The 25,082-nt window shown below is 38.6% G+C and overlaps 1 protein-coding gene across 10 annotated transcripts in view; it reads right to left on the bottom strand.

Moving 5' to 3' along the window:
- Positions 1–25,082, bottom strand: part of nrg1 (neuregulin 1) — a 69,301-nt gene that overhangs the window by 8,929 nt on the left and 35,290 nt on the right. For 7 of the 10 annotated variants that reach the window (XM_046861133.1, XM_046861130.1, XM_046861135.1 and 4 more), the window contains exons 3-4: positions 24,802–24,923; positions 203–341 (exon numbers count right to left, since the gene is read on the bottom strand). In XM_046861133.1, the coding sequence (XP_046717089.1) occupies positions 203–341; positions 24,802–24,923 (261 nt within the window). Of the gene's footprint in view, positions 1–202; positions 342–14,024; positions 15,783–24,801; positions 24,924–25,082 lie in introns of those variants that run through there. The other 3 variants (XM_046861136.1, XM_046861139.1, XM_046861137.1) reach the window with 3 other exon arrangements.

The raw sequence follows: 25,082 nt of genomic DNA, 5'->3' as shown, positions 1-25,082 counted from the left end.
CAGATGAATGAAAGGTCAATGAGAGCAAGATTCTTTAAAATCATTAATGAGATCCCTATAATTAGAGCATGGAACAAAAAGTGTGTTTAAAGGTGATCCGGATGATGTGAGCAAATTGTAACATGAACTTTCACGTTAGACTCTCTGGGTGTTGGTTGATGAGTTCTTACATGCATGCTATTTATTCATACTTTCTTCTTACCTGCAGAGGTATTTGGTGGTGTTGGGTGTGAGGTTCACAGTTAAGCACTCTCCCCCATTTACGCAGTAGCTCTTCTCCTCTTCTTTACAACGTGTCATATGACTCGACGTCTTGGCTGACGTCGTGGTGCTGCTTGGAGCTGAAAAAAAGAGATCGAAAGGACTTAGTTCTCAAAGAATGTCGAGTCCTGAACTTTTTTTTTTGGATTCAATCGGTTCTAGGGTGAAGGAAGCCCGGTCCGAAATGTGCAGCTGTAGAAAATAGAGGCCGTGCTGTCCTACTGACCGCAAGTCACCAGATCTCCTCTACAAGGACACGTTGCAGAAATCGACACCCGCATTGTGTTTGATCCCAGTGTCCTTCATTGTTGCCAAATAGATTGCTGAATATTCGAGAAATCTGAGAGCACCAGAACTGCAGTGACAAGGCTTTCTGGGTTATTGATGCAGCGCAAATCGATGGCTACGATTTACCTCGCATCACAAATATCCCTGCCTTGAAGATTATAATAGAAAAATAAAATATAATAAAAATAGAAACTCTTAAACACACAGGCACTTATTTTTTAACAAGTAAATGACAAATAATAAAAGTAAAAAATAATTTTATGCCGATTATAAAAGCAAGTCAAATTAACCACGATTCTTCAAACACTAGAAGAATTAAAACACTCAATGTCAGAAAGACTGTCGCACAAATGAAGAATGCTCATATCTTAAAGCTGTCGAACCTGACTCAGACATGCCAAAACTTGAAAACTAAACATACCAAAACCTCTGAAATAAGACAAAGCAGTACAACACTTTTAAAAGAGCAGGTGTTACCTGCAACACTTTGGTTAGGGCTGGTCAGATAAAGCCGCATCTCCTCTTCCCTTGGACACTGCTATTCAGTCCTGATGAAAGTCTTCCTTATACTGACCCGCACAAGTGTGAAAGCTCAACGCTCAACATTTTTAAACAAGCCCTTCCTGCTCCTGCTCGCTGCCTCCCTCCCACGTCACACCTGGCACAGGCACGCTCACGTGGTGAAAATGCATCTGTGCGCAAGCAGAAACGTCAGTGCTCTAGGTCCAAGTTAATGAGTTTGTACCTCGACTAGAAAACAAGGACATCTGGCCCACTTCCTGTCCCCATATTCACACAAAGAGATGATCTCACTTTAACAATCAAGATTAGTGATTAGACAATGACATGCCACCGCCACGATCAGATGCTGAATCTGTCCGCTGCCGGCCCCTCGTTCTCAGTCGGTGTGACTTCACATAGTAATCGATCAATAAAGCACGAGATTTTACGACCAGATTAATTTAATAAAGCAGAAACTTTGTGGCAGAACATCAATACCCATCTCTTACATCGCATTGTGACAGAAAAGTCGGATCCCGAACAGATACTGCAACATCATGCCTCATTTCTGAGAGACAATCCAGTTAGTTTCGAGATTAAAATTGAGTTGCTGGAGTGAAATCATAGGTCAGAGACCCTGTCAGGTAACCACGAGGTGGCGGAACATCACCATTGAGTTAAATGCAATTCAGCCTCTATGATCCATACCCCTGCTGTTCGAGACAACCTAGGCTGGTTAAATAATTGACAGTGCAACAGATCGCTTTTGTCTCCCTAATCAGATTATTATGTTTCTCCCCATTAAACCTACAGGATCAGAAATCCGAGGCTGCCACTGATCATCAGTCAAACAGCAACAGCTTTCTTTGGCTCCACACAAAAAAAAGGGGGATTCAAATTAGATTAGCATATGTCGAAATCTTACAAACAACACGTATAAAGAGAGGAAACAATGAGATGGCCTACCAACACCAGAAAGGTAAAGGGTGAACTGACAAGCAATGGAGTTAAAGTAAAAACGTCTAAAACAAAGACTATTCTGTTAATGATATGCGTTTGGCAACTTGTCTCTCAACTGATAGACACTAAAACAAAGTCGAACTGCCACCATGCCAGCAGGGGACATGGGGTCTTTTCAAGGTGAGGGACAGAGCATCCAGACCATTCAGTTCACGTCTGAATGTGTTTCAATGTAGTCAAAGCAGGACTTTTAGTTTAACGTCACAGTTAAACATCAATGATGCTTCAAAAGGAGGGAAAAAATAATACATTTTAATAAAATAACTTTTTTTTTTTTTTTAAACACCCAGAATTCATTACAGCCATATAAAAGTGCATCATTTCACATCATTTGGTTTTTGCCTGCAACCCAAATGTACAAGCTGAAGTCACACCTAAAAGCAAGTAGTCAGGTTTTGGGTTTCAGTGAAGCATAGGTTTTTTGTTTTATAAAAACTGCTGGTTTGATCAGTTTGGGTACATTTGATTTTTTTTTCGATAGAAGAAAGAAACCCAAGCTGCTGAGTTTATGCAGACCATGTGCGATAGCGCAACACTAGCTTCCTCCCGCTCCTCCTTCTTCTTCTCCTCCTCCTCCACCTTTTCTGCTGCATTGACTGGGACAGCAGTTTTACCGCAGCGTTGTCTTAATTTATACAGTCCAACCCAAGAACACAAAAGGGCAGAGACAGCAATGCGGTGCACTGGTGAAGCCTAAAGATCACTGGTGTTTCATAAGTCAAGCGACAATATGTGGTAAATGTGGAAAGCTGAGTAATTCATGCTGCCTTTCATTGAATGTCAGTCACAAATAACCAGTTCTATTCACGATCATTCACTTTGAATGCTGCGCTCAGAGTGATGAATTATTAATTCGTTTTTCTCTCTTTAAGAGGGGTTTGTGCTATCTGTGATACAACCCAGTTTCAGAGTAAACGAATAATGATTCCAGCCTGCAATCCCTTCCATTTCTCTACATTTTATCAATTCTACTACTGGTGCTGAACTGATTGGACAAATCCACTGAAGGTGGGTCAGATGGTTCCTCACAGACATGCCATCACTGTCAGACATGAGCATCAGATGATTAATTTAACACACTGTCAGCCAGCGCCTGCAGGAAGAGGCTCCACAGCATCTGTTTGTATGTGAAGCCATGGTGACTGTACGCCCAAAATATGTAATCCAAAACTGGCGCCAGGTGAAAAAGGTGTGCTTCCTACAGCTGTTGAGCAACAGAGAAACCGGCTCCAAGCTGCAGCATGTGTGGGCACCGTTCCGAGGAAAAGGTGGATTTATTTTTAAAACCTAATAAGGAAATGACTTCCTTGGGGAAAAAAAATCCCCGAAATAGTTTTGACCTACCGCTTCATTTGTGTATGCTGATTTTCATCTCTTTTCACGCCAACCAAACACAAACTTTTACGAGTTTTGCTAGTGTTATATGTTTAGTATAACAAAATTATTAATAAACGATATTTTAATAAAATTTTCCTCTCACTAAAATAAAACATTTAATATATTAAAACATTGGACAAATCCATGGTCTAGGTAACTGTCTATTATTAAATTGCTTGTTTCTATATATATACATACAGTATAATTTATATCTATTTATTCTATTTAATAACATTTGCTAATCTTTACGAATATATCATGAAGTTAAAAAAGGACATTATTTAATTTATTTACAATATTTATAGTAGAGTATAGTATTTTATAGTAAAAGCTATATGCTTGTATAATCAGGATCCTGACCCTGCAGGCTATAGGTTAAATCCAGACACGGGGCAAGCGCAGGAAGTGTCCACTTTAATCATTGCAATCATATATCTGCTAATTTCTTTCTCTATTGCCATGGACACAGTGGCCACACAGCACAGATCTCAACCAGCAGCTGAGCCCACCACAGCTGAGGTAAATAATGATCAATCTTGTGATGCATTCTGTCACAGGAGTTTTATGCTGAGATGTTCTAGATATCCTCATTATATTTGAACTTTATTCAATTCATACTTACTAAAAAATACAAACTGGCTGGTGTGAACATTTTGCATCTTTGAAACTGGAAATTGTAAAAAAAAAAAAAAGTGTTTATAATATTTAATAAACATATAATGTTTTATTATTAACAAATGAATGTATTACTTTTTTAATGTTCTGTATTTCTTGCAGTTTGTGAGTCTACAAATCGTGAAATATATCGTGTATATTTACGAAAAAGAAATATTTGTGTCATATCACCCAAGATACACTTTAGCCATATCTCTAAGGCTATGACAAGCAAACCAGCATCCACTACACCTTAAACATAGTCACTTTTCAGTCTGATTGATGTGCTGGCAACTCAGCTGAGCCTTCAGGGCCAGCGCTTTCCCAACAATCTGCTGTCATTACAGAACCCGACTACTCTCTCCAATTCTGTCCTAAATAAACCCCACTGGCTCTCCTTCCTGATTCAGAGTCATCTATCATACAGAGGTACAACTGACAGTGTGTGCCTGAGGTGTTGAGAACTTTGGCAAGTTTGATATGTCAGGTGTCACTTCTGGTACACGAAGTATCCCTGAATTAGCAGCGGACTCAACCGTGTAGGTGTTAATTCTGCTCTGAGATCTTTGCTGTGTAACAAGAGCAGGACAGACCTGCAATGCAGCTGAGTGTAAAATTATAGCCTGGTGGGAAATAACTCAGCAGTGTTAACAGAAGGTGGGTTTTGTTATGCCATTTTTATGTAGATGCTAAAAGAGACGCTGAAAGTTTACCTTGTATAAGCTAAGAATCCTTTGAGTATTGATTAGCTTCCTGGCAACTGATGCAAGCAGACAACTATGCACCACACCAAGATTTAAAGTAGTCTACATAGACAAAAAAAACAACAAAAAAAAAGGAGATCCATTAAGGGTATAAAAAAAAAAAAAAAATCACTAATGCTCTGAACATGGTGATCCAGGCCGCCACTGGATTGGTATTTCCGTCTCTCTACCACTCTACCTCTGCATAGCGTTTTAGCTTCCACTGCAGCATTTAGATCCTTGCACCCCAGATTGAATACCAGGAGGAATCGATGTGAGGAAGTTACTTTGTGGTGCATGGGCATGTGCAGTCTCCAACCTTTAAGAGGATTAGATTAAGGAGAAACCTAAATACACCAGGCCACTGCTTTAACTGATTCACATTCTCATGAGTCAGATTGTGCAGGTGCTCCAGTCCACCTATGGGATTGAAGAATGGAGATACGGTGTGTGCATGTGCTGCATGATTAGCTTTTTTTTTGTGCCTGTTTTTACTTTTAAATATAAACCAAAAAAAAAGGTGCCAATTATAAAATAATAATTTGTATAATTCAATACTCAAACCGGAAATAAATAAAACAAAAAGAATAGAATAGTTCTTCACAAGTGACAGTATATTAATTTATGTTTGGTAAAGCAGCAGCATATTAGCTGAGCCCAGTATTTCCTGGACTCTATAACTTCCTCTATAGCACATAGTACTCACAACTGTACCAGACAGTTGGACTGATGCTTTCCTGGGCATTTCACGCATGCAGGAAGGTGTTAAAGCAAAATTAGTTTAAGGCTGGAATGAATACAGACATATCACTCAGTATCCTCTCATGATAATCCTGCATATCGGATAGTATATCTTTACTTAGGATGACACAGCACATAAATACGGAACCAGACGCCGAGATACAAATCAGCGGCTTACAAATGCAGTGACCTGAAGCTGAGTCATATGTAAATGTAAACCACACAGACTTCCGAATTCTAGTTTCAATTATATATACTTTAGATATCTGTCTAATACATGAAACAAATAACAGCACTTCACTATACTTTTAAGAAGTATATTTAGATGTGTTTGAACACTTTCTGAAAAAAAAATTGGCGTTAACTTTAACACAATTATTCATTCGAGCAATGCTGGTCTATTTTGATTTGACCTTGTCGCATGAATGTGCTGTCTGAATGAGAACTAACCTTGCCTTATATGACTGCAGTGTTGCTGCATGAACACTGATAATGAAGGTTAATAAACAGCCGAATCTGAGAATTTTTTTTCCCCATTCTGGCAATCAATGCTCTAAATGTGTGTGTGATACAGAGGGATAAGCTTTGTAAAGGACACAAGCTAATCACTAAAACCACTTGGCATCTTTCACCTCACCTATAGTTTTTGCACTTTTTCCAGCAAATCGGCTCATACAGAAGTACCCGAATCCATACTTAGTCATTTTCATTACATGAATACAAATAAAATAAAAATCTATAGTGCACCTGCGGGTCACACCACTCTGTGTACAGTATGACTATTTCCACTTTCACATTCAAAAGTAAGTGATATGAATCAACCTTCTCTAAACATATAATGCCTCCAACAGCATAGTTGCTAACTGTCTCCGCTCTGCTTCTTATGAACAATTATTAAGCCGGAAAAGCTGAATAATAACACGTAGTCCCCGACTTACAGTCCAGATCTCCAGATTGTAAGTCGAGACATGGCCTACCCAGGAGTCTTAAATAATAGTGATCAGTATACTGTTAAAAATTTACAATACATTTAATTAACAAATGACAGTATAACATAATTTTGCAAAACAGAGATTTACAGTACCGTACTGTATAGTTTACAGTATGTTAGTATGTGCTGGCATAGCACATGCTGCTACATTTGCCTGCAATGCAATTTTTTTTTACAATTGTAACAATATCGTCATTGTGAGTTAGAAAAATCGAACCATTGTAACTCGGTGACCATTTGTACATTGTTTGAAACTAGCAACAACTGCTAAAATGGAAATCTGAATTCAATGCCCACACACTCGATCAGAGGGCCATAAAGGGCAATATGGAGAGACACTTCAAACCCATTTATAATTCACTCTCAAATCAAACTCATTTGCCTAATGGAAAGTTGCTTCTGGATCATTTTACACTGTACAATTTTCACCAGAATTCACCAAATTATGTGCAACAAGAGCCGTGAGTCAGCAGTTTGATCACGGTGCTGCTGAAGGCTCAACTCTCACACGATTCATTCTCATAAGGTTCATTTTCCATAACATACAGCAAAAATCTGTAACTGCTAATATAATGAAGCTTTCTGAAAAGATTTATGTTTTTTTAGCTTTGCTGAAAGGACTCCCCAGTGTCAGCACAACAGTAAGAGATGAAGCCGTAACTTTCTAACATGGATGATGGCTGCAACTGTAGCTGTAACTTTCTTCATGATAGATGGCTGCACGTCAAAAGAGATTAAGATAATGACTGGGGAAAGCTCGACTTGAGGGTAGTAACAGAAATGGCCCAGTGTAGCACCACACCCTATCATATAGAATTCATTTTCGTGAGCAATTAAACAAATTGAAACAGTAAATTCAGTTGTAAAATAAAGAACAGAGCTTGACAACCCCTATATGATAAAGCTCCTCAGGACACGAGCAATTAAAGGTTGTGATTTATCATCTTCTGACCTTCTCAAATTAAAGGAAAGAAGACAAAAGGACATAAAGACAAAGGCTGGAATGAGACCTAGGGGAAGCAGGTAAAGCACATGTTTGGTTTGTTCATCTTTACGTCTTTATGGCAGACGCTATACATATTGAGCCGGTTTGTACAGGAAAATGAAACAAGGAGTCACGTCACAGGTCCTTATAGAAAAATAGCATGAGCATGAATCACAGACGGACAGAGAAAGAGGGCGGTTTGTGCTGCACAGCCTAAATTAACCTTCACTTCTGTGTTCACACAATGACAGTAAACATGCTGCTTGTTCCTGCTCTGCAGCACTGACCCACTATGGAGAAACGTATTGTGGTTTCAGACATGATGGACAGGATGCAGGACTTGCACACAGACGACAATTATTATGGCATGTTACTAAACCACTGCGTGCTATCTTTAGCACTGCAGGAGAAGTGGAGGCGTGATGCACAAAAGAGCGACAGACCCCGCAAGGTGTGGCAGACAGAGAGGGATGGGAAGAAAAAGACGAGAGGTGGGGGTGTTTAAACAAGGAGGAAAGAAGGAGAAGAGCATAAAAAGAAAACTAGGGTGTGGAAACAAGAAAATGCACCGAAATTGTAATCTGCATATATGCTGGGCAAGAGAATGGAAAGAAAGACAGAAAAGGGGGATGAAGAGTGAAACTGAAGGAGAGTAAGCGAGAAAGACTGCATTGAAGCAGTTTCTGTAAGCTTCCACTGCAGCACTGCAACCCCTGCTAATGTTCCTCTGCAGACTCCCTGTGCCTGTGCATACTTACAGCCATTTAAATGGCCTTCTTAATGGTGAATGATGCAGCACATTCATTCCCATTGATATTTGATCATCTACTTACTCAGGATGTACTTTTTTTTATATGGTCTTGTGAGTTTTTTTCTACACTGCAATGCCTGGGTGGTCACTCCGATTTGCCAGAAGACATGAGAATAACGTGAGGACCAGAACTAAAACTGATATCATGTATTGATACCTGAAACCACAACAGTATCTAGGGTCCAAATGTACAACTCTGATTCCAAAAAAGTTGGCACGCTGTGCAAAATGCAATGATTTGCAGAGCTCATAAACCCATTTTTCTATTCATTTTATTCACATTAGAGAACACATAAAATGTTGCAATTGAAGTAATGTACCATTTTAAGGAAAAAAAGAAGGTACATTTGAATTTCATTTCTGAAACTTGCTCAAAAAAGTGCAACACAAAGCTGGAAATGTTTTACAAGCCGAATCCCAAGAGGTCAGGAACAAAGAAAACTGAAAAGCCGAGAAGACTTTTAAAGTCTAATAAGAAGTTTCTCAGACTTTTTTATTTTATTTAAGAGACCGAGACAAGGTACAGCAAGTACCTGGCTTAGTATCTGGCAGCTTCATCCAAGTTCAAAAGAAGCTTGATCAGAAATGGTCTTTGTGAAATGGTAGCAGCCAAGAAACCACGTTTTCATAAAGGGAACAGGGTGAAAAGGCTAAGATGTTCTAAAGCTGATATAAACTGAAAGGAAGCTCATCATAGAAGAGTATAATGGGGTGACAAATCAGGGTTTTCGAGTAAAATTGTCAATAATATGTAAGAAGAAGATTTGGAGAGAACTGCAAGAGGCTTGTGGCCTTGAAACATGGTGGAGAGTCTGTCTGGGTTTGGGGCGGCATTTCTGTTAATAGTGTTGTTAATATTGTCTGAACTGATGGGGCCATAAATGCTGAAAAGTACAGACAAGTTTTCATTCATCATGCCATTCCTTCTGGAACCATAGATGGCACAATAAAAGAAAATCTACAATCCCACAACCCTTACAGCTCTTCATCTTCAATTGAGAAGAGAAACAAAAGGAAGCGTTAAAAGGCGTGGACCTGTTTTAAGGTGGGTCTTAACCGTTGTGACACACGCTGCAGTATTCAATACAACCTGTTACAAGCAATTTAACGATCTCGTCTGGAGATGGCAGACAGCCACATGCTCTACACAGCGTCACGCCCAATTACACTTGCAGAGCACTATTATACGTCACTCCATTCATTCCATTTACTAATGCAGACAGTGGGATTTGCTTTCACTGAGAGTATAAGACTAAATGAATGAATGGTAGGTATACAGTACCCTACACTAAAACTACTGTAAAATTGCTGAACTGGTTTGAACGGTAATTGTTATCGGAGTTAGTAATATTGGACATTCGATATTAAGAGGACATTGACACGGAGGAAACGTGCTGATGCGGTGCATCTCGTCTCTGTTGACCTTGCACTGTAACATAAACCCGATGTGCATTCAGACAATATTCTTGTGCTGCATATGCTCCAGGGGGAACTGGTTTTCTGGAATAGTATCATATAATCAATTGTATACCAGGGTTCTGTTCAAGTAGGTGGATTTCCCTTTAAGCAAGGTTCAAAGGACATATATTCATATAGTCTTAAATATATACAGTAATAATGCCACAACTCTCATTCGTTTGCATTCTGAGCTTGAACTGAGACACAAACTGTCCCAGACTATTATTTGCTTCCTCAGTCGGTATTGCTGATTGTATCGCTATTATGTGATTATTTATAGAGAGACTACATTGCATAATTTTCAAGCTTCAAACACGTTCTGCTGTGGCCACAGGAGAAAAAAAAAGGATTCTCAATCACGAAGCTAAAAAGGCAGGACCGTCGTGTCTACCGCGAGACAGATGGGCGCACAGAACATCATTAGGTAATGGACTTTATCTGACAAATAGCATGGATGCTCGTTCATCACCAATTTAAATGCATCCTGCTCACCTCAGCTTCACGGTCAAAGTGGTGGGGTTTTCATTAGCAAAGGATCCGGAGAGACGTGACCGTCTGCACGCTGAGTCATTGGGGCAGAACGGAAGATCAAACACAAGGAGCCATTAGCGTAATCCATTCGGAATGGCACAGATCTAACGGCATCTACTTTTAGCCATTCCCCCTTCGTCTAGGGCTTCATCACCCTTATACCTGCCTCGGTGACATCCACGCTCACTTTTTAACGCATTTAAATCGAAAGGACTGAAAAACAGAGATCAGAGGTCAAATAACTACCCTGCAATTCAACGTCACACATTTGTGTGTTTCAGCTGAGATCATTTGGGGTAAGAGACGGGGTGGCTAAATGAGATGGGCAGTCATGTCAATGCAAACGGTGGGTCTTTAGGGGCATTACAACCAGCTCTAACACACAACTCAGAACAGAACGAAAGAAAGAACGAAGAAAGAGCAAGAAAGGAGAAAAAACATGATCTATCATCAGCATAAAGTATTTGACTTTTGGTTCTTTGTGTACTAACATCTATATAAAAAAGCTTGTATAACCTTTGACACAGACTCATATTTATGTATTTCCTTTCCATTCAAATATCTGACTAACCTTGCAACTGGTCCCTACTCTGTGCGTTTCCTTTAATAATTAATTCCAGTCTTTGCCAATTGCATTACTGATACAAGAAATTCAGCATAATTGGACCAAGTCTGGCAAATTAGGCAGGGAAAATTAGCTAAAGAGCATATCTGATTACTTTGCTTCACACCATCTTTTCCCCAAATTACAAAGAACTCAAAATCGCACACAGCTGTGAAATTTGAAATGCTTATTTTACTAAAAGATTATTGTGGTGGCCGATACTCATTTGCTAAGTGTGGCATGACCCCCACGTGAACCTAATTAACCCAGAACAAAGGTTGACAAGAGGGAAAATGAGCAGGTGGGCCCTGGATAAATATATCATTGCTAGTTCATGAGTGTTCCTCATGATGTGAGGTTTAAAAAGAACGAACAAAGAAGAGAGCAACAAGCGTGTAAAATACAAATAAATCACTGACGAGAGCTGATGGTGAGACAGGCTTCTGCAATCAATAATTGCCTTTCGCACAGCAGTCATGCATACATTATTAAATAAGAGAAAAGACCCTTAGAGTTAAATAACTGTCTGTGATGCGAGATAGGAACCTACATGATTGCCTTTATGGGCTGTGAAAGGACTTTGAGTTCCGCAATAAAAAAAAGTTTCCATTTCCAAATTTTCCCAGTGGTTTTCTTATCGACCATTTCCAGAAAGGAAAGGATAAACTCAATTTATATTATACTGATAAATGAAAAACTTTTTGAATTTTAGATTCAGTAAAGAATTACATGCAAGATTTAAACAATTTATATTAAAACTCAGTTTTTCACCTCTACTTTTTTCATTTATTCTTCATTCAAGCTTGAAATATATACGTTGAAAATCCTTTACACCTCTCTAGGCGTAACCATAGGTTTACTGTACATCCTGCGATTAGCATACCACTGACTGAAAATTACTAACCAAGACAGCCACTTGAACTACAAAGGACCGAAGGAACAATTATGACATAACAGTAATCTTACACCCCTTTAACCGCAAATTACGGCCTCGCACTGCAATTACTCTTCCCTATGATGCACAAGACAAGACAACTGTTGTGTTCATGCTTTGTCCAGATGTAAATCTCTTGTTTTTAAAAAAAAAAAAAAAAAACGCATTTAATTACTGAAATTAGGGGATGGGTCTTGTGGTAGGATGAGTACTTTAATCAGAACTGTATGAGATATATGAGGTATATAATAACAGACTTAACTGGCTAAACTGGGCTTGTTTTTATTCTACACGGTAATATTTTCTTTACATTTTATAAGACTAAACACAAAAAAAATGCAGCATACACAAGCTCTAAACTAATGTGTTCAAATGAATAATAGGTATTAATAATAGAAACAGATTATTATGCATCGTATTGTACAAAAATGTAAATTTATGCAGTTCTCGTGTATCTATTTGTCAGACAGACAAATATGCAACTGGATTATTGATATATATTGATATATTTGCTTTCGCAAGATGTTTCCGTTCAGGTCGTTCATTCTGCCCGATCGGTCAGTGGGTGTCCGGCAGGGTCACAATCACTATCGCTTTCATTGGGCTTCCTGCTGGAGCAGCTGACCTGCTCTCTGCGTTTATTGATTTAGACTGAGATTACCAACAAGAACGCATTTCCATTTCAGTCCTGGACAATTGATCATGCTGCTTCAAAAGCGAAGGGCTTTTAGTGATCCAGTGGTGTTTGATCTAGGTAATACATTCTATATTCTTCTGATTAGATAGAAATACCAACAAATAGGTCTAACTGAAATGCATGGTTCTGTAGTAGAAATGTAAATATAACTAGGGTTAATTAGATAATAGAAAACATAATATTACAAAATTAAAATCCAAGTGATTTTTTTTCCCCTGGCAGGGGTGTTATAAAACTATGATCTGATAAACATAGGGGACTTGATATCTCTCTTAATGAATGCATACTGTGTCGAGTCTGGAATACAAAACCCATTTTTTTTTTCATTTTGTTGCGCAGGTCACTGCCTAATGTCTTAACTCCCTCTGTTTCTATTTGCTATCGATGCCTGCATACCATACTACACGGCTAAATGCAGTACATATAGATGAGTGGAGAATAAAGGGAATGGTAAGGGATGTTCGTAGCACGGTGAGAGTCTGGCTGCTTTCCAACAGCTATAATTCCAACAGCTTTCAAAGTCATGGTGGAGAGTAGTTAGGCAGGAAGATAGCATTACTCGGGATAGTCTTTCTGTGTGGCTGAGCGGTGGATGGGAATCGATTAGATCCTCTGCAGACTGACCTTGAAATGGACCAGAGCACCCAAAGGAGGAAGTCTCCTCACACCACAGCATCTGAATTAGAGGAAACGCCAATGCCTATGCCTGTTAAAGAGCTGCAAATGAATCAGCCAGGTTGGAAGCTTTTCAGTCCTCACTGAAAGGATGCTAGTACCATGTTTTATTGCTGCTGTTATGGACTAAAGTAACTGATGAAATAGAATAGCAGGTAATCTGGTTTGGAGAGTAGTACCTGTCAGTTGTAGATACAAAGAACAGTGCGTATTACACTCAATCCTAGGTAAAGTTGCCCATTCTTTAGAGGTTTCGTCATAGCTGGTTGTGACATACCTGACAAGCCACAACATGCCTACTCTCAGGTGGAGTACAAGCAAGATGTATTACCTCTCAGTGTGGTTTCCCTGATGTAAAACTTGTTTAGTGAAAACAAATAAAAACAAAATTATTTAAATCACCTAAGAACAGGAAGAAATGCCTCAGGCTTTTCTAATCAGTGAGCCCTAAAATTATTGGCCATGCAAATTTTGACATTCTGTAAAAATGTGCATTTATGTTATTTAAAGGAGGAGGAGGAATTTTCAAATGAAGCCAAGCAACTGAGTTTTTTTTGGACAAGTCAAATAAAGCTCGTTAACTTATATAAAACAGCACCACTACCACTAGCACTCTAGAACTTTTCATCCCTAGAAACACTGATCATGCGTAAGTATAATTTACATCATGTTTCATAACAGCAATTTGAGATGAAACAGTTTTTCATTCTATGAGTCATCAGTGACGCACTAAGCAAACACTAGAGTACTTACATGTTTTAGTTACTATGTTGTTAGATTCATGTTGGCTTGGTGTGTTGTTCCTGCCAGGTTCTGCTGTGATTCTGTGGGTGGGCTGAGAGGCTGGGTTTAATCGAGTAGTCACTCTTGAGGTGGGCAAAAAGTTGTTCACCTTGGGTGAGGCGGGTGCGAAAGGACCTGCCGTGGAATCATCCTCTACAAACACCTCAGGGCGTGCAGGGATTTTAGAAACGGTGGCTGGCAGATGGGTTTGAGTTGAGGTGGGGCGTGAGAACGACACAGGCAGACCCATCGTGGGGTCCGCATCTATAATGATAGGGTCCTGGCCAATAGGTTTGGGATCCAAGTGAGTAGGGGGCTCATACTCAAAGATTTTGTCCACAAATACCCACTTCAAGCCAGCAGTGCAAAGTGCTAAGCTCAGCAAACATGCAAGGATAGGTAAGATGCAGATCTTTTCTGAACGCACACAGTTACGAACTTGTTCCAGCTCCATGCAGACACAGCAGGAAGCAGCTGCCAACCCTAGGCATCCCAATAGTCTGTGTTGCTCCTCATTCTCCTCTTCTACTACCTCTGCCTCTTCTTCAAGCTTATCCTCCTCCAGCTTCACTTCTTCGAGAGCCCCTTCAGGACCGGCTTCTGAAAGATCTTGGGAGGAGGGATCCATAGGAGATGCAGCACTCTCAGGTGCACCACATCGCTCAGAGGAATCGTCCACTCCAGCAGTCTCCATCACTTTCAGTTCGTCTCTTCTTTTGTTCGTCCTCTGTTCTTTTCTCCTCGTCTCAATCAAAGGTCACTCTCCAAAAGCCGGGCTCCTAGCTTAGAGCCTTACTTATAAAGGATTAGTGCTGGCGATCTCAACATCATGCATTGTGGCTCATAAAGTGTGTTGTCCATTATCGGTTCATGCAGGAGGGGGAAGGGAGTGAGAGAGCAGAGATGGCCTTCAGTAGCAACAGAATAACCTTGTTAGCATCCGGGAAGCAGCTCCGACTTCCGTCACAGAAAGGACTCCTTTCGCTCCTGGCTTCACTCTCACGGCATCCTCACACTTGGTAACTTGTGGTCAAAAGCACTAAACAAAGTCTATAAATAATAGTGGACTCAGAAGGCAGATGCGTGAGGGCAACCTGGGTGGATCCCTCTCTTGGGTCTTTGGTGCAGCGTGGCTTAGCAAGAGCGAATAGGAGGACGGCGAGTACCTAAGGGCAGAAGAGGATTGCAGTGGTTGTGCGGGAGTTCAGCCAAAAGGAGAGCCTTCTTGTCATGCTCTGGCAGTGGGTATTGGGAGGAGTTCAATCATCCAGGAACTGCAGGTGCCCATCCTCTCCATGTGCTGGCAGCGGGAATAAGAGCAGGAACTGCTTGTTAGCACGGCGCACACCTCGCTACGCAACATAGAAGGATGGATGAGTGAGGAATTGCGCACGCCTCTTCTCTCCTCTCTCTCTCTCTCTCTCTCTTTCTCTCTCTCTTTTGCCCCTCCTCTTCTGGCTCTCTTCCTTGTTTTCTTATTCATACACACGTGGGTATTCTTTCTCCCTCTTTCTCCTTTTTTTCTCTCATGCTATCTTTTAATCTTTCTCTCTCCCCCTATAGTATATTCCCTCTTCAGCCGCTCCCACTCTGCGCTCTGAACAGAACGTGAGCAGCGGAGCTAGGCAAGTCTGCACTTGATCCAATTACAGAGAATGCAACGAATCAAAGGCAAGCGAGTCAGATGGTCCCAGCGCAGCTCCCTCTACCTCTCTCTGCTCGCTCACTCATATTTCCTCATGCACACTTCTTCTCCTCCGCCTCCTCTTTGTAGACCATTGATTATGCTAATATGAAAGGAGCGTTTTTTATGAGCGGAAAGAGGTCCACCGGTGACAGAGACATGTGATATTACTCATGGGACTGCAGCTATTGTTTTATTGAGTACTACCCTTTACTGGCCACTGTTCAACAGAACGAGCAGATATGAATGAAAACATTGCATTAACCCATTTAAACTTTAAAACACGGACGCTTGTATTTTCTCCTTGCCTGACACTCCTTGTACGCTCCATAAATCACGTGTATCTGACCTACATTGTACTGCTGACTCAGGAGAACGTGGAATATACAGTACAGGCTTTGTATTTAAACTACAAGGTAAGGAACAGACGTCCTGAAAAGCTCTATTTTGAGTTACTGTGTAAAAACAGGGGTTTTTTTGGCCACAGCCACTAGTTCAAGCCGCAGACTTTAATTAAGGACCGAAACCACTTTTATATCTTTAACATAATTAATTTAAACTAACAGGCGTTGAATTAACAAACTCATTGTTACATTGTTACCTCCAGTGATATCAGTATACTAGTTAAATATTCTTCATTATTTCAACTCTATCATGCACTGAACATCTGGTTATTTGATTAATATGTCAACAAATATCCCTGAGACAGTCAATAGCTGGGCATTTATCTAGTTTGCAACTGGGTGTGTAATGCAACACACTACCTGAAACAGCGTACCTGAGGTCGGTGAGGACAAATCTGTGGGATTGGGACTATGCCCGAAAAAACACTGAGACAGTGAGACACTGAGTCGGCAGTATCCCTATAGTTTGTGTATTCTGGCTTTTACAGTTCAACCCATTAAGAAATTTGATGAATTCAGTTGGTCAAATTTGCCAAAATGTAAAAATAAAAATTGATTTTTATAATTTTTATCAGGCCAGGATACAATACACATCTACCAAGAAAGGTTTGTGAATCTCAGTCATTTCTTGTAACTTCTAAGGACATAATCAGGCACAGTATGAAAGGAGTAATATTGATGCTGTGCCTGCGGTAGTCAATGTGCTACGATGGCTGAAATGGAATCACATTAAAATCTTCAGCACAAACTGTGCTTACACATTTTAGTCATTTTCTTGCTCTCGGTCAACCTTTTGTTGAGGTTTGTGAGAATCAATAAATCTACTGTGCTGTGAATTGGCTTGGTTATTTAAAGGTGTCTGTTATTGAGCAACATAAAAACATGAGTATTTAAAAAAAAAAATCAACAATAGCAAAACTTTCAAAACTATTTCAGTTTGTCATAATAAAATTTACATGATATAATAGGCCCAGTATTTGCATGGTATTCAATATCATTTTTAACTAATAGGAGGAAGAAGAAAAAGAAAAAAATGTTAAATAAATAAAATGTTATATATAAACATGTGTGTACATGCTGTTGGTAAATTCCAGTTTTGTGTGTTTTTAACATTCATTTCAATTGGACTTACCACGAGTTACATATAATTGGTTCACAGTTCATCAGTCATAGTATATCAAATAGTCTATTTTTGGGGTCATAAATGTTTTGTTAGCTTCCATAGTTTGCCAAAGAACTTTTTTTAAAGCACTCTTTTGCTGCTCAGAGCACTCTTCACCTCCAGTGTTATATCACACATTCTCAAATTCAGTAAGTGATACATGGCTGTATGAGGAGCAGTATGACCATACATGGCTGCAGCAGTAAGAAGATTTGAAGCACATCGAATAAATAAAGAGAAAATACATGTCAGATGGAATTATTTGACTAACAAAGATAAGAATTTCATTTGCTTGCTGTGGCATTTAAAGGAAGTAACGTGAATTATTTATAGTACAGGGAGAAAGAGAGAGCGAGAGAAGTGAAAGGAATTGTGAGGGATCTGACCTAAAAAAATCCTCATGCACCAGAGAAGATTATGTGCTGGTAGACAAAGTAATAAGTGCATTAAAAGATGAAGGCCCTTTTCTTGCCAAAAAGAGAGGATGGTAACTTTTACTAAACAAGGGACGAGGTTGGCTTGAATTCATTAAAGCTGCCATTCTCTGCTGAGGCGCTTTCTTTGCTGAGAGGCTTTTAGACAAATAGAAGTGGGCCTGTCATCCATCTTAAAAGTGAGATCGTTGCCAGGACAAGACAGCGTTTGTGAGTAAAGTCCTCTTTCCCACTGCTAGCAACCAGGAGGGAGGGTGATGTGTTTGGTGTCTTTCTCTCCCATTTGCTATGACTTTACAATAACTGCAGCTTCTTGTCTAGATCAGTGAGGACAAAAATAAAAAGGCCAGACTTGTGTGTGTATATGTGTGTGTAAAGAGCCCTCATCTCCGCCTGCCCGACTGGCTGGTGCCTGCACCACAGGCTCATCCGTCTCCCACAGCGACCCTCGCTGCGCTGCCTGACAGATATACACACACACAAACACACACACACAGCGACCTGTGCCCAGTTGTATATGTAATGTAGCCCAGGCATAAAATAAGTAATTCGACTGAGGATTGAGCGGGGCTTTAGAAAGACGACTCCATTGTCGTAGCCCCGGTGCACACTAACTCATTCTTTACACGCCACCTCTTAAGATAAAGTGTGTTCAGCACCGACCTACTGGACAGCTCCTGTCTCATATGCTTTCCTAATTCTCCCAAATGTATTTACGTCACACAATCGAACAAATTTTGTCAAAATCCATTCCATTAAAACTTTCCACTCGCTTCTGATTAAAGCATACAACATCAAAACATATTTACCAAGGAAATAATGTGCCAGCTGGATATATACAATAATCAATTTCAATTAAAATATTTCATTATTGGTCCATGATTTGATTATCATTCAGTAATCAGTATGTAATGTACACATATGTACAATATATATACATACTTCAGGACTCAAAGAATAAAGGCATAAAATAAATAATTCCCTATTACAAGTTAATCCTCAATAAAAAAGGATAAAAAAAGAAAAAAGAATTAAAAAAAAAACTTACAGCAATAATCATTTCACATTTATATATATATTATATTAATTATTCACCAACCAAATGACATCTAATACAAACTGTCTTTACATTGATAAAACATCATACCTTTCATTCATTTTCTGGTTTTTCTTTTTTCTATTTACTGTTTAAACGAAGAAGAAAAATATTTTAAGTACATTTCCTGATGATCTCCCAAATTTTGTATTATGCTAACTCAGACTTGACATGAATATTGTATATTCAACATTAAATTACGTACAAAAAACACACATTTAAGCTGTATTAAAACTAACCTACTTTGCCTGAGTAAGCATGTTTGTGAGGTAGTCTGTTTAGAGGTTCGATCATGGGACTACAGGGAATTTCAACCATTTGATCGAGTCCCAAGGACATACTGTTTTACTTCCTTACTTCCACAGCAGGCCACATGTCAAAGCACTCAAATTAATATGTTACTTGGTAACATATGTAATGGCTATTTCAGCCTTTCTTATTTCTTTATCCATAGGGGCTTGCCATATGAAGCTGAAGATATTCAAATCAAATTCAGAGCTTTCAGGTTTTGCTGAAGTTGATCTTCCATCCACATTATGTTATGCTGTACAAGCAATATGATCTCATAACTCTAAATCCAGTTTGTAAGAATGGGATAAGATTGGAAGTAACATGGAGGTAAACGTTCATACTTTTTATACCTCATTTATTTGAATGAAATTTATAAAACCTAACCACATCACACCAATCATCAAACAATCTTTGTCCAAAATTGTTAATTTTTTTCCATGGTTTTGGGTTCAGTACAAAAAGAAGCTAACAATGTTAAACGACAACAGAAACACACACTATAATACTCATTTTTATTAATTTTGCGATTAACATTAATTACACACGAGTTCCAAGAAAGCTTCAATGTTGTCCATTCCATTCATTTTTTCTGAGTCCCAGTTTCTGGGTGCCAGTTTCACATTCCTTTCATGCACACCATTCCCATCAGTTTCACTGTAGTTACTTAATAATTCATAGCAGCTATTGAATTGTGTGTTATCAAAGTATTTTGAACGGAAAAAGAAGCCAGGACATAATAGGAAAAAGGGCAGACTAATAGCAATTACCATCACATAAAACAAATGATTTGAAATAGTCTCAAAAACAGCAATATAGCCTCATCACATGTTCCCTTTCCATTAATATGATTCATTTCATCAGGTTCCTCTGCTAAATGATCCTGGTGGCAGGCTGAAAAAGTAATAAAGTTTTTTATTATACAAAAGTCTCTGAGATACGGAATGTCAGAGAAGTGCAGGGATAAAAACTACGGTAATTATTAATGCTCTGGCAGGAGTACAGCATGTTCTCCGGTTTGAGTCTTTCCCCAAATGGCTCAGATAGAGAACAGAGTAGCGTGACCGAGAAAACGCTGAGCTGACGCACAACTGGCCCACTGAACATTTAATCATAGCATGCAGCTGTGAAAATCCAAAGGGGAAAAAACGTGAAACTTCCATATTTGAAAAAAAGAACATTTTCAACTCAATCTAACGTGTTTTCAATATTAAAGTATTTAAGGAAAAATAGCTTTTTTAATATACTGATTCTCTGCAGATGGGTAGAAAGCATCCCGTGGGACTGATTCTATAGAAGATCACTTCCATGCGGTGATGGACTGTTGTGTACCCTAGGTGTATTCCTTACAGAAGGTGAGGGTATACAAGCCTTTAATGCAACTCTTAACTGGAAATCTAAAGTTACAGAGAAAGGATTAAAAAAAAGAAATGCGCTTACACACTTGCATACTACAGTGAGATTTTTTTCTTCGCATATTGCAGTGATGTTAGGAAGTTGGAGCCACAGCGCCAAGTCAGCAATGATACAGCGCCCCGGGGTCACAGTGGGTCAAGGGCCTTGCTCAGAAGCCTCACGAGTGGCAGCTTGGCGATATCAGAGATTAAACCCACAGTAACCCAATGAGCCTTAACCATTGAGCTTCCAACCTATTATAACAATGACAGCCTACATTAATAAGCAATTCAGGTTTCTTAAAACTAAGAAGCACATCACATTTACTCTTATAGAAACTTCTAGAAATATTTAAAACTGTACACTACTAGTGGGCCTTTAGACGCTTCAAATAAAGAAATAAAACAAAACCTGGTGTTTTTTTTTTACTTGTTACCATCCAGCTCAAAAGAATCAAGAGAACAAATATATTGAGCTGTAGCCGTAACATGCAGACATAATTAACTCAGAGGACAAATACTTGGTAAAGATTCAGTCTCTGTTCTCATTTCCTAACCCAGCTGAACTTTGCCCCTTGAGATGATCCCAGACCGGATTCACCCTACCTAATGAACTTAGCGTAAAAGAAGCTCTAGTTTTTTTTAGACCACCTTCACATCATATTCCCTAAGAGACTTTGCACTAGTCTAGACATTAATTCACATTCTCCATTTGAAATATGACCTATTCCGATAACAGCCTACGAAAACATTTTGACATTTGCACGCAATTTAATTAATGGCATTAGGTTTAAATACCACAAATATTACATCCTGCATCTGCCTTGCAGACAGCACTGAACACGTGCTGACGCACCATCCCTGTACACAGCTGAACATTTTACTGACTCGAGGTACAAGAGCAGTAGACATTTGAGAGTCCAAAGCTATTACCTTCTGTCTGGAGTGCGACCAGTGGCCCCTGTACTAATCACCTCATGAGACATATCTGTTCAATGAGCTCATGACTTCAGCTGGTATTCTTTAAAAGACATTACAAACTAATAGAATTGTCAGATTTGCTTATTTTCTGCATAAATCATACACCAAATCTGAGTCAAAGCTAAAGTGTGAAAATAGACAAATATAAATAAGCATATAAATGATAACAGTCCTCCTTTTATAAATGTACAACAGTAACCATAATTAAATTAGAATTTTTTTTGAGTGAGTCAAGTACAACAAATCTAGTGATTTGAGACTCACCATAAAGTTAACAACAAATCACAATCATACTGTATACACCATTTGCTTGCCAAACCAATGTAACTTTCCCCAAACCCTTAAAAAAGTCTCTAATAATTAACCACTACTACTAATACAGTAAATGATACATGTCTAACCAAAATACATTACTATCTCTATGGATTAATTCTGCGGACTAGGGGTGTAACCTTGCACTTATTCATACTGAACCGTCTCGGTACAGGATTTTCAGTATTGTGCACATGTGTACCGAATGCGATCCAAATGTTTTACGTGTGGAACACATTTCAAATCAGAGTTCCCTCACGAACATATTAAGTGGCAGCCCGTAAGTTTGTTTAGTCTCCGCCTGTCACTGTCACTACTCGATCCTTATCGGAAACAGAATTTATACTGCGCATAAATCGCTGCCACTTCCTGTCACCGCCAACGTTTTTATGACTAGCGATATTAATTATTTTTGCGTTTTTTGTGCAGCTACAAGAATTTCTCCTAAAAAAGAGAAATTCCGGAACAGTTCGGCAAATCGATTGAGTAAAAGAATGGATGAAGGATAGATGGAGTGAAATAATTTGAGAATAAATAAATGAACATATAACATATGATGCATTTAGGACACACACAAGATAGTTAACGTATTCTGAAATAAGTAGAACAATGAAGAAGAACATATCTTTAAAAAACACTAACATACACATCTGTATTACCCAAATGGGGTCTACCAGATGTAAACTATTTATTTAATTTTTTAAATTAATTAATTTCATTTGTGCCATTTTAATCGATTACTCAATTTAATCAATATAATAAAAAATATTGCATCCATTTATTCTATTTTATTTTTATATATTTTTTTGTTTAAACCAAGTAGTAATAATATTGTTGTTAAAATATATTCACTGTTAATGTTCACAAATGTTAATAATAATAACATTAGTAAAAAATGACAAACAATTTTATGTTTTGATTTCTTCCCTGTAATTGTACTGTACCGTGACTTAAAAACAGAGGCACGTACCAAACCGTAAATTTTGTGTACCATTACACCCTATTTCGGACAACGGATAAAAAAAAATAAAAAAATAAAAAACATCTTATGCACTACAACTACATCAATGAAACAGAGAGAAACGACTTCCCTTAAATGAGTCAAATAAGACCCTCTGATGAATATGGGGGAAGTCTTTATGGGGAAGATAATGATGGCTTGTGGTCTCAAGTTGCATGAAGATGCTACTTATATGGTGAACCTAGAGGGGAAACTACTTAGACAAAATACCGCAAATCAATGGGGTGTTGAATTTTAACTTGTGTTCTTTAGAAATCTTTGGAATGGAGATGCATCCGGTCACATCGACTATGACTGTAGAACATCCATAATACTGAATCCATTTAAAGGAAAGCTCCTGACCCTTACACAATTTCTATCCCTATCAAACATTTCAAGGTTATCCACAGTCATGAATACTATCCTAGTAAATTTGGCTGCTGACCACCATCACAGCAGCAGGCATTTCCATTACACCACTGCACAGCATGGAGATCATTACCAATTGTGCCAAGAGTGTTTTCTTCCCCACAGCAGTTCCAGAAACCAGCACTACTAAAGTGGCCAGTACTGGAGTCCTCTGATTAACACAACATGAAGTCATGACCTTATCATCTAAATAGAAAGGAATCATTAAAAATAAATTAATAAATACAAATAAGGAATCAAAACCCAGAGGGTTTTTTTTTTTTGTTTTTTCAATTTCCAGTTTTTAGTCTCTGGGAATTAATGTGTTGTGATTATCCCCTTAACTTATAAGGTGATGAACACAGGTTTGTATCACATGCTTTGAAAGGTTACAAAGAAAATTCGTAACTAATTTGGGCCAATAAAGTTTTTCACAGATTCCTGTGAAAATTGTTGCAATGGTAATTTCTCACTCTTGTGTAGGTTAATTGTTAGTTTTCAAAAGAATAATTTTATGCTGCAACATGGGGTAATAAACAATGTGATAATAAACACGTTTCATACATATATTTAATGTTTAATGTATAAATCGATATATTGCGGCATCTAATGATTGTATGCTTCTCTTACTTGCTTGCTATATGGCATTTAACACCTAATTAACCAAATTTTATAATTACCCCTTAAGGTACATGTTTACTACCCCTTATGGTACGTTATTTGGTTAGAAAATCTACCCTTCTACAAAACCTTTTACTGAAATGAAATAGCTGAGCAGTAAACTACAGAGCCAACCCTGGCACAGGAACAGCAGACAGGAATAAATGGAATCATATCAGGATGTAGACATGAAAAAAATGCAAACTGAACGAGTGACAAAGTTTAGATCTTGATGTTCTGTAGAGTCTGTGAGGTATTAGTGTGAAGGAGGTTTTTCAGATTCAGCTTGTCCTTGTTGTTCTAATAATATCTGGGCAGACATGTGGATTAAACAGCTTTTTTTTCTCTTTCTGGGCAGCAATTCAAGGAGGTACTATTGGCTGATTGAAGCGAATGATTAAATGTCAGATTAAAACTTCCAGAGTTGCATACTGATCACCAGTACACTGCTGCACTGAGTGGATAAAGACTGGACAAAAGGAAGCCATTTACTTCACAATGATATTAATGCTACACAAAGTTCTTAAGCCCCAGTGTCAATATTGATCGATTCAGGATGAGCTTTGAAGAGCTGTGCTAACTTTAATTAAGCAAATTAAGCACATTGTAAAGTGCATTCAGATAAACCTAACTTACTACAAGGATTGCCGTTTGAAATCACACTCCTTTAGAAATACAATCATAAATTTGTCTCCTCCTTAAACCAAAGAGAAATACTCCATAATAATCCCAATTGTTCGGTGCTACTGTGTTTTAAACATGAGACATATCTCAGGTAAATCGTTTTTTTCCCTTTATCAATGAAAACACAGCCTGCTATTTTCAAAACCTCTCAATGATCAGTGATTATATCTTTCACTAGACAATAATAATGCAATTCAGTGATTATTAAGCAACTTTATCTACAAGCAGTTCTCTTCTTACCTTTGATGACCTGCACGCTGGCATTCTGGGCATCTTCACCACGACTATTTACAGCCTTGCATGTGTATGTTCCAATGTCGGAGTCTGAAACTTTCATTAACTGCAGCTCCGATAAAGACCCTCTGTCAGGCGAAACATAAAACAATATTGATTATAATCAGAATCACAGTTATTAGTTATATCACATTGGGGCAAAACAAATCTAACAAATGCATCATTTGTATATCGTGTTAATATACACGTGTAAAGTCTAGTTTAGCTTTCAGTAAATTATAACAGTA

Source organism: Silurus meridionalis, chromosome 11, assembly GCF_014805685.1.
Source record: "Silurus meridionalis isolate SWU-2019-XX chromosome 11, ASM1480568v1, whole genome shotgun sequence".
In the NCBI taxonomy this organism is placed as follows: domain Eukaryota; kingdom Metazoa; phylum Chordata; class Actinopteri; order Siluriformes; family Siluridae; genus Silurus; species Silurus meridionalis.
Note: the sequence above shows the minus strand (reverse complement) of the source record. Positions and strands in the feature narration are given on the sequence as shown.